General features: G+C 29.7%; 3 protein-coding genes across 6 annotated transcripts; 2 read left to right on the forward strand and 1 right to left on the reverse strand.

The window, feature by feature from the left end:
• The first annotated feature begins 872 nt into the window (after positions 1 to 872).
• On the forward strand, positions 873 to 4586 carry LOC100647026 (glycosyltransferase 25 family member). 2 transcript variants are annotated; one of them, XM_003396214.4, is made up of 10 exons: positions 873 to 1495; positions 2006 to 2234; positions 2373 to 2715; positions 2802 to 2921; positions 2993 to 3182; positions 3334 to 3408; positions 3489 to 3546; positions 3629 to 3756; positions 3852 to 4055; positions 4163 to 4586. In XM_003396214.4, exons 1-10 carry the CDS (start codon positions 1308 to 1310, stop codon positions 4335 to 4337), a joined length of 1710 nt encoding a protein of 569 aa, XP_003396262.1. In that variant the 5' UTR covers positions 873 to 1307; the 3' UTR covers positions 4338 to 4586. The 2 variants fall into 2 exon arrangements, with proteins under 2 accessions (XP_003396262.1, XP_012165187.1); XM_012309797.3 differs by lacking the exon at positions 873 to 1495 and adding an exon at positions 1517 to 1630.
• A 675-nt stretch (positions 4587 to 5261) lies between these two features.
• LOC100647262 (actin-related protein 3) lies at positions 5262 to 8604 on the forward strand. 2 transcript variants are annotated; one of them, XM_048407146.1, is made up of 7 exons: positions 5262 to 5858; positions 5968 to 6221; positions 6603 to 6783; positions 6872 to 7186; positions 7281 to 7595; positions 7687 to 7905; positions 7983 to 8604. In XM_048407146.1, exons 2-7 carry the CDS (start codon positions 6178 to 6180, stop codon positions 8160 to 8162), a joined length of 1254 nt encoding a protein of 417 aa, XP_048263103.1. In that variant the 5' UTR covers positions 5262 to 5858; positions 5968 to 6177; the 3' UTR covers positions 8163 to 8604. The 2 variants fall into 2 exon arrangements, with proteins under 2 accessions (XP_048263103.1, XP_003396264.1); XM_003396216.4 differs by having other exon boundaries at positions 5262 to 6221.
• Positions 7956 to 12041, reverse strand: LOC100646906 (transcription factor 25). Of its 2 annotated transcripts, none has more exons than XM_012309800.3 (9): positions 11964 to 12041; positions 11600 to 11754; positions 11085 to 11446; positions 10766 to 10994; positions 10421 to 10674; positions 10038 to 10347; positions 9646 to 9939; positions 9386 to 9576; positions 7956 to 9244 (listed from the first exon to the last, which is right to left on the reverse strand). In XM_012309800.3, the coding sequence occupies exons 2-9, from the start codon at positions 11729 to 11731 to the stop codon at positions 9220 to 9222; spliced, it is 1797 nt and encodes a 598-aa protein (XP_012165190.1). In that variant the 5' UTR covers positions 11732 to 11754; positions 11964 to 12041; the 3' UTR covers positions 7956 to 9219. The 2 variants fall into 2 exon arrangements, with proteins under 2 accessions (XP_012165190.1, XP_012165189.1); XM_012309799.2 differs by having other exon boundaries at positions 11854 to 11988.
• Between the last annotated feature and the right edge of the window lie 38 nt (positions 12042 to 12079).

Consider the following 12079-nt stretch of genomic DNA (forward strand, 5'->3'; position numbering starts at 1 on the left):
TATATACGTGAATGTTGCAGTTAAAGTTTTAGATCAAATTAATGTTTGCCATCATATCATATCGATATGAATGAAAAATTTAAAGAAAGACAAGAGGAAGATAGTGGCACAAAAATTAGTTATCCCACGAATTGATAAACTTGTGAAAAAAGCTACTTCCTCTTCGATATTGATGATTTTGAAATATGTTATAGAAATCAATATTTTTAACAACTTTTTCTTATTTTTTTCAACCTTAGTTTCTGAGATATTCGCAAAATACTGTCGATATCACTATAGTGTATTTCTACCTATAGTTGTGCGTCTGTGCAGTGTATACGCCAGTTAGATTGCCAGCCGCTGACTGCTTATATTATATGTAAGTCGGGTGAACTTAAAGGCTCCGTGCACGATTGCATATAAGAGGTTGCAAAAAATGTCTGTTACAATTCAATTAAATATGAATACCATCAATGTATTGGGTTTGGGTTTATGTTAATTTTTTCAATCCGGCCGCCTGATGGCAACGCTTGCATTAAATAATAAGTTAATTAAAAGAATAGAAGGCCATTGAATAATTGATATTATTTTACGTAAAGAATAATTGTTATCGTTTCACGCAAGCGTTGCCACGATGATAAAATTAACCCAAAACTAGACCAAATACATTGATGATATTTATTTTTAATTGAGTTATAAGTTATAATAGACATTTCTTGCAATCTCGCATATGATAATTGTCACGGGGCCTTTAAGCTTGCCGGACTCTCGTTTATAAACAAAAGATAAGCCGGCAACCGGCAATCTAACTGGCGCATACACTGCCACAGATGCACAACTATAGGCAGACACACTATAATGATATCGGTAGTATTTTGAAAATACCTCGGAAACTAAAGCCGACCATCGGTTATATGTATAGAAAAAAATTGTTCAAAATGTTAAGCTTTACAACATATTTACAAATCATCGGATCGAAGTAGGTTTTCTACAAATTCTCCCACAAATTAATTTGTACATACTTTCTGTATTCCTACTTGTAAATTCAAAGTATCGTAAACACGTCTAAGCAATTATATGTATTTGCTATATTTGTCTTTTACGGATAATCGGATGTGTATAAAAATACAGCAACTCACTGCTTTGCCGACTACATGTTTTTCACGTGGGCACATGTGGGTAGTAAAATTATATCAGAAGAGATGAACTAATCTAATGAATAACATGGTGAAGACAACGCTTTTAGGAACTGTATCTTTTATTGTATATGTTATCGTGAATAAATAAACAATCAAAGGTAAAAGATATTAATAAATTTCGAAACGGAGATGAAATTAGTGAATTTTTTTCGTGTTATCTTAGTATGTTTTATCGTGTTTATTGAAATTTCTGAGCAAAATTTTAAAAATCCGACAGTTTTAATAACAATTTTAGTACGTAACAAAGCACATACATTACCATATTTCTTAACCTTCTTGGAACAACTGACTTACCCTAAAGAACGAATACATCTGTGGTAAGTATACATATATTCTAACCTTATTATTCCAGCAAAATTGTTAAACGACAATTGTAGAAATCATAATGTATAATTACATACATAAGAAGAGTAGAATTATATCTTTGATTGACTAAATGAGCAAAATTGAAAGTAAATGCAATTTTTTACAATACCAAAACAGTAATAAAGAATAATTTTTAGTTTCAGTAAGAAATAAATCTATATTTATTATATTATCTTCGAGTATAAAGCATTTCAGTTGGATTCAATTTTAAATTAATGGGCAAATACTGCTTAATAGCAATAATGCGTTTGAATGTTATAAACATTTTTAATATCTTTTGATCACTTTATGTAAAATATGTTAATACAGAAGCAATAATTGAAGTTGAAATATACCGATATATCATATTTAAATTCTTTTTAAATATTATAGATGCTTTACTTATTTAATATATATATATTTCTCAATACTTTTGAATTATTTTTAAGCTGTAACAACTAAGATTACATACTTTGTTGAAGGATATGTAGTGATAATAATATCGATAACTCAATCGAAATATTATCAGCATGGCTAAAAAATGAAAGGAGCAAGTATCATGGAGTTGAAATAAATTTTGATGAAAAATCGAACGGATTCGAGGACGAAAATGAAATTGCCCATTGGTCACCACAAAGATTTTTACATGTGATAAATTTACGCGAAGAGGCACTTCATGCTGGAAGAAATATTTGGGCAGATTTCATTTGGGTAAAAACTCATTTTTTCATGTTTATTAAATTTTGATAAGGTTTTACAATTTTCAATTATTGAGTAACGCTTTTAAAAAAATTATCTTTTTGATTGTCTAGTATGAATCTCTCTCCCTCTTTTTATATTCAATTTTAGATGCTCGATGCAGATGTTTTTCTAACAAACCCGAATACTCTTAACGAATTAATCTTGAAAAACGAAACTGTAGTTGCCCCGTTATTGAAGTCTGATGGCTTATATAGCAATTTTTGGGCTGGAGTGACCAGTGATTTCTACTATTTACGAACAGAAAAGTATGAACCCATTTTATTTCGGGAAATAAAAGGATGTTTCAACGTGCCTATGATTCATAGCGCCGTCCTTATAGATTTAAGAAAACATATTTCGGATTTTTTAACATATGATCCAAAAAATTTGAATCAGTACAGCGGTCCTATCGACGACATTATAACTTTTGCCGTCGGTGCTAATAATTCTGGTAAACTAATGCTTAAGTTTTTATAAAATTTTCTCATTTTTGGGCGCTTTCCATAAGTAATCTTTTCTTCCTCCTATTTATACTAGATATACCATTATCTATTTGTAATGATAATATTTATGGCTTCATCATGGTTCCGTTGGAAGAAAAAGAAACGGTCACTGAAGATCTACAAAGATTAACCAATATTAAGACAGAAATATTATGTAAGTTAAACCAATCGTGAAAAAGGAAACTGAATTATACCTTACATCATGAAATTTTTATTTTTTCTCAGCCGACAATAATTACCTTCCATTATCAAAGCATCTCGAGCGATTTGTACAATATCCTACCGAGGATACGTTGCAAGTGGACAACATTTATATGATAAATCTTTTAAGAAGACCAGAAAGGCGCGAGCGAATGCACAAACTTTTTAAAGAACTTGGAATTCGAGTAGAAACACATGATGCTGTTGATGGTAGGTAAGTCGTGAACACGTTAGTAAATCTACATATTTGTATATTTCTTTCATTTTTATGTTAAAATATTCTTGTTAATAATGATTGAAAGTCGTCAGTTTTCAATACCATTATAAATAGCTTTATATTATAATTTACACGTTTGTCTATTCAGGATATTAAACCAGTCTGTTCTTGAAAAATTGGGAATAGAGATAATGGCAGGATACACTGATCCTTATCATAATCGGTAAGTTACAATGAAAAATAAGGTATTAAAAATACCTTGAAACTAACATAAACAATTAATGATAAGGAAAATAATTATAGACCAATGACTATGGGTGAAATTGGTTGTTTTTTAAGCCATTACAATATCTGGAATAAGGTAATTGCACACCAAATTTGTGTAATCAAGTTATTAAATTAGTACACTAAAATTATATTAAACAATTGGAAAATTATATTAGGTAATAGAAAATGGCTTTAAAAGCATTATTGTCTTAGAAGACGACGTTCGTTTCGAACCGTTCTTCCGTCAAAAAGTAAATTACATTTTAAAAGAATTGAAAGATCTTCAATTTGAGTGGGATTTGGTGTAAGTATTTAATACATAGAAAATTTCTTTAATACCAAACTTAACTATAAAATTTGATTTGATTAAATATGAAATTCTATTTTGTTATATATTAGTTATCTGGGAAGAAAAAGATTAGCAGAAAATGCTGAATCTTGGATCGATGGATCAAAATATTTGGTACATGCTGGTTACAGTTACTGGACATTAGGATATATTTTATCTAGAAGTGGTGCAAAGAAACTAATAGAAGCAATGCCGTTAAAACAGTTATTACCCGTCGATGAATATCTTCCTATATTATCTGATGTTCATCCTAGGTAAAAGAAGGGAAACTTAATAAAATATTTTCTCATGCTGCTTTCTTAAATAAGTCTTTTGTAATACTTTAATCGTATTTTACTATCATTATTCTTTTTATATATAGGGATGATTGGAAAGTACATTATACAAAACGAAATTTAATATTACTTTCCGCAAATCCTTTATTAATTTATCCGACGCATTACACTGGTGAACAAGGATACATCAGCGATACAGAAAATTCTACGACTATATTTAACGACCAAGATATAAATAAATCGAAACGCGAAGATCTGTGAATACCATAAACATTGCCATAAACAAATAGATATAAGAAATATTTAAGTAGCCTCTTCTGCTTTAGCAAAAGCATTTTTACTATATTGCATTTATACTACATTTGCATTTATACTACAAGAATATTCTTTCAGAAAGTGATACATATAATGTAAGATTCAAATAATATTTTGTATTTCTTTTTTATGTAATTTTCTTGTATTTATATATTGATACTACATATATGTTATAATACATAGTGTATATGTATATTTCAGTGTATGTATTCACACACACATTTTCTTTTTTTACATCCAATTCCTCTTTTTCCAGCAATAAATATTCTTCTTTATCTGCAATATTAAATAAGAATGGGCGATTCTTTCAATTGTATTACATTGCAATTTATCATTAACTGAATGAAATTATCATTATGTAACAATTAGCCATTCAATATAACCACTAATATTGAAAATATATGTCTATTTAATATCTGTCTAAATAATTATTGTGGATTTGGAGCCCATGATAAACATATGTACACACATTATACCATACATGTAAATATGCAAACCGTATGAACTCTATCCATTTGGAATATCTTTGTTGTTTCAAACAATAAACAAAAATGTTTCTAATAAAAATTATAGAATTTCGAGGAATACATAATATGATAATCGCGGTTTCTTGACGAATGGATGCGTAGAGGAGACACGAAGGTTATTTTTGTTTTTTTGCATGGAATCATATATTTTTTAATATGTTAATCAATCCATCAAAAAGTATTAATCTATCTCGAAAAACTATTAGTTTAAGATATTTTAATTTGTCATATTTAACACATGAAAACTAATGGTTTTTCAACATATGTAAATAGGTTAGTAATTTTTTGTAAACACCGAGATCGGTCAATTAACGTATTAAAAAACATGATTCCATTTAAAAAAACAAAAATGACTTTTGACCTGTATACATCCACTTATCAAGAAACCGCTAACTACCATAATATTATATATTCCTTTAAATCCTATATTTTTATATTTTTGCGAACTGTTTGCAATAACGAAGATATTTGAAATAGACAGAATTCGTGGGCACATTGTATATACACGCATCGATCATTTAAAATTTCTCCTGAGGTCAAGAGGTGGAGTGTGCAGGGGTTAATTGTCCCTTATTTTATCCAACGGAAAGGTCTTTTCGGAATTTCGTCATCTTTTTTCTCATTTTCAAATTTTCTCTTTTTCCATCCTCATTCTCTCTTATTCGTATCAACACCACACGGTCACCCACTACGAGTCAGTTAACTTGTGCCCAAACCGCAGGCTTGCTTTGACTTTGCTGTTAGTTCTTATGGGTATCACCCGGTAGTTCCTGCGTGGCTAAGCCCATTGGCGAATAAAGTTAATTATATATTACAATATGTAATAAATCCTTTAAAAAGACCGGTGCACCCGCCGAGAATCGAATCCGGAACCTTTTGGTAGTAACCGGCTAGACTGCGTACTTTGATACCAGTTCGCCAATATATAATACATTATTTCGTTAAGTATACAAGATCTTTTGTTAATTATAATATTCGATTGTCTTTAAAAAACAAATTTAAAACAAGATATATGTAATAAACTTTACGATAAAACCGGTTATTTGTAGATATTGTGATGATCTTCCCTATAAATTCCCATTTTTGACAATCTATCAAAGAAAATTTCGCTCAATGAACACGCCGCTTAAAGTGCACTTCTGCTTTATCTGTAAAGCGAGGTGTGGTTAATTGGAACGGATGAGTGTTCAGTTTGTATTGTAGTGAAGATATTTTTCTTTCGAATAAAAGCAAAAACCGATCAAAACGAAAAGGGCACAATGCTTGGTCGTCTACCTGCATGTGTAATCGATGTGGGTACGGGGTATGTAATTTAAAAAATTAATCTCAACTAAAATAAATGAGCTGAAGCGTGACTTGATGACACATGTCATTCTACGTATTAAATAAATTATACTAAAAAAAATGTAACATAATTAACTATTCCTTTTTCTGTCTTATCAATTGATAGTTAATTGTTAGAAACATAGCTGCTAATATTCGTTATTTACATTCAATAATAACAAGCTACAAATTTACATTAGTAAAGCTACTATTTCTAACAAAATTTGAATTCAATATGTATGTACATATATAGTAGTTAATGAAACAAATATGTACTAGTAATAGAGTAATTATATATTTTGTTTATTTATTCTATCAAAAAGAAAAAAATATCTTCTCATTATTATTTGTAACTTTACAGATATACAAAGCTAGGCTTTGCAGGCAATAAGGAACCTCAGCTTATAATTCCTTCTGCAATTGCTATTAAAGAAACTGCAAAGGTTGGAGATAATAATGCCAGAAGGGTTACTAAAGGGGTCGAAGATTTGGATGCTTATATTGGAGATGAAGCTTTTGAAGCGACTGGTTATTCTGTGAAAGTATGTAGATACATCAGTATGCGGTTATATTTTTATTGAAATACATATTTTTCAAATTATCTTATAATTTATGCTCAATTTTGTTTAGTATCCAGTTAGACATGGATTAGTGGAAGACTGGGATTTAATGGAAAAATTCCTACAGCAATGTATTTTCAAATATCTTAGGGCAGAACCTGAAGATCATTACTTTTTACTCACAGAACCACCATTAAATACTCCAGAGAATCGGGAATATACAGCAGAGATAATGTTTGAATCATTTAATGTGCCAGGTCTTTATATTGCTGTACAAGCAGTATTAGCATTAGCTGCCTCTTGGACAGCTAAAACAATAGAGGATAGGACATTAACGGGTGTTGTTGTCGATAGTGGAGATGGCGTAACTCACGTAATACCAGTGGTATGTATAAAAGGAGAAGAATATAAAATTATAAAATGAACATACAACATAGACTATAACCTGTTGCAATTAACAAATTTATTTTGTCATTTAGGCAGAAGGTTTTGTTATAGGAAGTTGTATAAAACACATTCCTATTGCCGGTCGTGATATTACATATTTCATTCAAAGTTTGTTACGAGAACGTGAAATTGGAATTCCACCTGAACAATCATTAGAAACAGCTAAAGCAATAAAAGAGAAGTATTGCTATATATGTCCCGATATTTCAAAAGAATTTGCTAAATACGATAGTGATCCTACTAAAATAAAAAAATATGAAGGTGTCAATAGTATTACAAAGCAACCATTTGTAGTAGATGTTGGATATGAAAGGTTTCTTGGACCAGAGATATTCTTTCATCCTGAGGTATGTCCATTTAAATTTAAGCATATAAATTCAGTTATAAAACATGAAAGGTTTGTTACATATACATTTTATTTTATTATCACATTTTTAGTTCTCTAATCCAGATTTCACGACACCACTAAGCGAAATCGTAGATGATGTAATTCAAAATTGTCCAATAGACGTTAGAAGACCATTATATAGTAATATTGTATTATCGGGTGGTTCTACGATGTTCAAGGACTTTGGTAGACGATTACAACGTGATATAAAACGAATTGTCGATGCACGTCTCAAACTTAGCGAAACATTAAGTGGAAGTCTTATTACGGTAATATATATTTTTATATATTTCAATATGAAAAAAGAAGAAGAGTAGCCTAGTATTTATGTTTAATTTTATTTTAGCCAAAACCTATAGATGTTCATGTTATATCGCATCACAAACAACGTTGGGCAGTATGGTACGGAGGTGCGTTATTAGCTAGCGATCCAGAATTTTATACAGTTTGTCATACCAAAAAAGCTTATCAAGAATATGGACCTGGAATTTGTCGTTATAATCCCGTATTCCATAGTATGGTATAAAATAAATAAGAATACAAGTGGCATTAAAAGGAATTACATTATTATGGACCAATGGTCCCTCTAAACGCTAATTGATCTATCAACAATTTGATGAATTTCTAATTTTTTATCTTAAATGATGATGTATTTGATTAGATGGAATGGGTGTTTTTATTATATAATTGCTAACTGAAATAATTACAGAGGAACTAGTAAACGCCCAGTATTGCACTAGTAAACGCACACAAAAAAGGTTTTATGCTCATTAATTATTACAATAATATATGACGATATTTATATGTAATAAAGATACAGGGAAAATCTCTCAAAAAGATGAAGGTAACACTGCATTAGAAACAATGACTAGGAATAGTCAATAAAAATGATAATACAAGATAATTGTATAGATCTGTACATAACATAAGACAACTTGAAAATAATAATTCTTTTTTAATGAATTACATTCACAGAGTATATGCTTTACATTATCCTATATATAATGAACTCATGTATCAACAAAATATAAATGATAATTGACAAATAACACTTTGATACAAGTATTTCAACAATATAATTTATTTATTAATATATGTGTATATATACGTATGTATATGTGTATGTATATATATATATATATTTATTCTTTTTTATTATTTAAAACTTCGCAAAAATTGGGTATGTAATAATTGCATCAAAAGTTCCAAAAAATTACAATAGAGCATACAGGATCGTACAATGTATACAACCTCATACTACGTATGAATATATAAATATAATCAGAGTATATCAAGCTTCAAGTACATATAATAAAATATTATACAACTATGATAGTGATAATGATGATGATGAAAGTAGTTATAATAATAGAAAAGGACTATAATTTTTGCAGTGTTCATTACTAAATATTATATATATTACCTGCCATGAAATGTATGTTATTTTCATAAAAATAGCTGTTGTTTGAAAAATATTTATACACATATTAACTTCATTTTTATGTTATTTAATTGAAAGCAAACTTCCTGAACTCTGACTTGTTATTCCACGATATAATCAGTAATTAATAGTTGAATCAATTTTATGTTTCTTCATCATTATCATAGCTAAAAATTTTACACAACATTATATATTGTAATAATTATCCGCTTATGTTAATTTAAACATTATTACTGTTGTCGTTGATGTTGTTGTTGTTAGTTCTATTGCTATCACCATTACTAAAACTGATACTATTAGATACTTACGATAAATTTGTATTTTCAAGAACTTCCGCAACATTTCTACCAATATCCCTGGATAAATACGAAAGAAAGAGAGATAAAAAACCAGCATTATTTCTGTTTGACCTTGTACTTGTGGCAGGACGTTTGTAAATATCAATACTATCCACAGGTGGTAGAGGATCATGAGAAAGAATGGAACCATCAATTTGTACCTAGTATTTCATACAAGAATGTAGTACAGATGAAAAAATTTGAAAATTACAACATAAAAGTGCTTATACCTCTTGAAAGTTCACACTGATATTTCTTATATCAGACAATATAATATGTCGCAAAATATTCTTTGGTAATCTCCCTTGGTAACGTTTTCTCCGTTTTACCTCACAATACTTTACATAATCATCTTGTGAATCAACACGACATAGTACAGTGTGCACATTTTCACGTAGCCATGGTAAAAGATCTACATCTTTCCATAGGCGAAAGTTACGATCAACGTATAAATTTTGTAGCTTCTCTAGAGGTGGTGAAGTTGAAAGTACTGCTTTAGTGTTAAAGAAATCATAGGATCGTACCTGCAAAACAATTTCGTACAATAGGTTCTAATTTTTCTTTAATTTCAAATAAAAATTTATTGAAACATTTGCTTATCACTATAATAATATGAAAATACCATTTCATCAGATTGTATCCCACATTCTTCTAGTAACTGCATCAATACACCCGGGAACATTATTAAAGCATTTTGTAACAATTCGTTAGCAGTACTTATGTTGCCTAAATAAAAATGGGCTAAAGCTAAACTGTATGCTATATTTGGCAACTGTGTTAGGTTTCTTGTACTATCCCAAAGATTGCAAAATTCTATAAACCATTCGTATTCCTTTGCTCTTAAAGCATAGAAATCAAGACAAAGAACCACAGCTAATGGATCACCTTCTGGATCAAGTGACAAAAGTAATTTACAAAATTCCAAGCTTGTTCTGAAATATAAATAAGTTTAGAGAAAATTAAAGAAAGCGTTATTAGAGGTTTAAAGAAGTTCTATTTTTTTACCTGTAACATGCACGTCCACCAACAAAATTAATATGTTTAAATAAAGTTATAAATAAAGCACGATTTTGTTGTTTCCTGTAATCTAGTCTGCAAAGAGCAGTTGTATAATTAAACAGTGGGTGAAAAGCACATTCTAAGCAGTACAAAGCCCGTTCCGTCAATTGTGCAGCCATTGCTAAATCATCATTGTGTTTACACAGTTCGGCTAATTGTAATAATGCATCTACATGATAAGAATGCATGTTGATTATACTCTAAAAGAAGACATTATGAAAATTTGATTTATTTCAAGTACTTTTTATGTATTCATAATAAATATAGTATTTAAATTGAAACATAACATACAAGAATACTTTCATGATTTGAGCTTTCAACAGCTTCTAAAAATTTTAATTGTACTTGTCTGTATGATGGACTGTGATCATACACAAAGTATTGAACATTATTGGTTGTTTGTATAGTATGATCCAAAGACATTGAAAGGCCAAATTTATTAATTGGTGGCCAATTATCTCTAGCAGAAACCAACCAGGTTTTCTTTAAATGGCCCATACGTCCTCTACTTCTTCTATTGCTGTTGAAAGTAATTATTTATGGTACAAGGTCTAATTACACTATTTATCTCATATCTATTTACATAACACACATTTCATTAAAAACATACTTTTGTTCCGCTTGCACTGTTTTGCTACCAAAAATTCTCTTAAGTTCATTATACGGATTTAAGTGCTTATGTTGCACTAACAAAGTATCCTCTTTAGACTTTTGTTGGCTCCACTGAAAATTATCTGTACTTTGAGAGCTACAACCTGGAAGTGGTTCCCCAAGTAATTTATTCACTTCCCTCACTGTTCTTTCAATTTCATCTATACTTTCTTCTTTTGATTCAACAATTTGGGCTTTACAACCTTCTAATTTTCTTCGTCTTTTCTTTTTTTTCTTGCGCTTAGCTTCATCAATACTATTTTCATCCACTGCTTGTTCTTCTTCATTTTCTTCCTCATTAATTTCAGAATTTTGATTCAACTAAAAGAAAGGAAAATAAATTTCATGGTAACATTAAATAATAAATATTCAAAAAATTAGGAAAAAATTTGATTACAATATTATTTAAATGGTAATGATACAAAATGGAAGTCCTAAACAGAAAGATACTTATTAAAATATTTGGACACATACTACATCAAAGAAGTTGAATGTCTTTGGTTTAACGTTGCCAATTATCGAGTTTTCCATCTCACTCTCATTTTCACTATCCTTCTCGAATAATACATCACTTCCATATACTTTTTTCATATACCGTGTAGACATTTTGAATAGAATTAATTTTTAACCTAAAAGTAGACAAATCGAGATAAAAGCTGTTCACACTAAATCAAAATTTCTGTGAATCTTAAGAATCAAGTAAATCGTGATTGTTAATTCCCCCTTGCCTGCCAAAAATTCTCGTTACAATCTGAACTTGTCCTGACTCCTCACTTAACAATTTTTCTTTTCAAGTATAAGCATAACTGCTATAAATGTATAGAAACGAATTCATTACCATTACTGCAAGCTTGTAAGACGCGTCACGTTATGCGTCACGTTATGCGTCACGTTACGTTTATGATAGTTCTAAATTCACTACAATCGCTAACAAGTACTGCCAACAGTCGTTTG

This window comes from Bombus terrestris, chromosome 7, assembly GCF_910591885.1.
Source record: "Bombus terrestris chromosome 7, iyBomTerr1.2, whole genome shotgun sequence".
In the NCBI taxonomy this organism is placed as follows: Eukaryota; Metazoa; Arthropoda; class Insecta; order Hymenoptera; family Apidae; genus Bombus; species Bombus terrestris.

What these genes read in the sequence shown, in the direction of transcription:
- LOC100646906 (XM_012309800.3), bottom strand. Translation starts at nt 11,731, where the DNA reads ATGTCTACACGGTATATGAAAAAAGTATATGGAAGTGATGTATTATTC. An exon ending in CATTCAACTTCTTTGATGTA is followed by an intron (nt 11,447 to 11,599) that starts GTATGTGTCCAA and finishes CCTTTCTTTTAG; the next exon opens with TTGAATCAAAATTCTGAAAT. An exon ending in GGATACAATCTGATGAAATG is followed by an intron (nt 9,940 to 10,037) that starts GTATTTTCATAT and finishes ATTGTTTTGCAG; the next exon opens with GTACGATCCTATGATTTCTT.
- LOC100647262 (XM_003396216.4), top strand. Translation starts at nt 6,178, where the DNA reads ATGCTTGGTCGTCTACCTGCATGTGTAATCGATGTGGGTACGGG. An exon ending in GTAATCGATGTGGGTACGGG is followed by an intron (nt 6,222 to 6,602) that starts GTATGTAATTTA and finishes GTAACTTTACAG; the next exon opens with ATATACAAAGCTAGGCTTTG. An exon ending in AGATATTCTTTCATCCTGAG is followed by an intron (nt 7,596 to 7,686) that starts GTATGTCCATTT and finishes TCACATTTTTAG; the next exon opens with TTCTCTAATCCAGATTTCAC.
- LOC100647026 (XM_003396214.4), top strand. Translation starts at nt 1,308, where the DNA reads ATGAAATTAGTGAATTTTTTTCGTGTTATCTTAGTATGTTTTATCGTG. An exon ending in TTTGGGCAGATTTCATTTGG is followed by an intron (nt 2,235 to 2,372) that starts GTAAAAACTCAT and finishes ATTCAATTTTAG; the next exon opens with ATGCTCGATGCAGATGTTTT. An exon ending in ACTGATCCTTATCATAATCG is followed by an intron (nt 3,409 to 3,488) that starts GTAAGTTACAAT and finishes AAATAATTATAG; the next exon opens with ACCAATGACTATGGGTGAAA.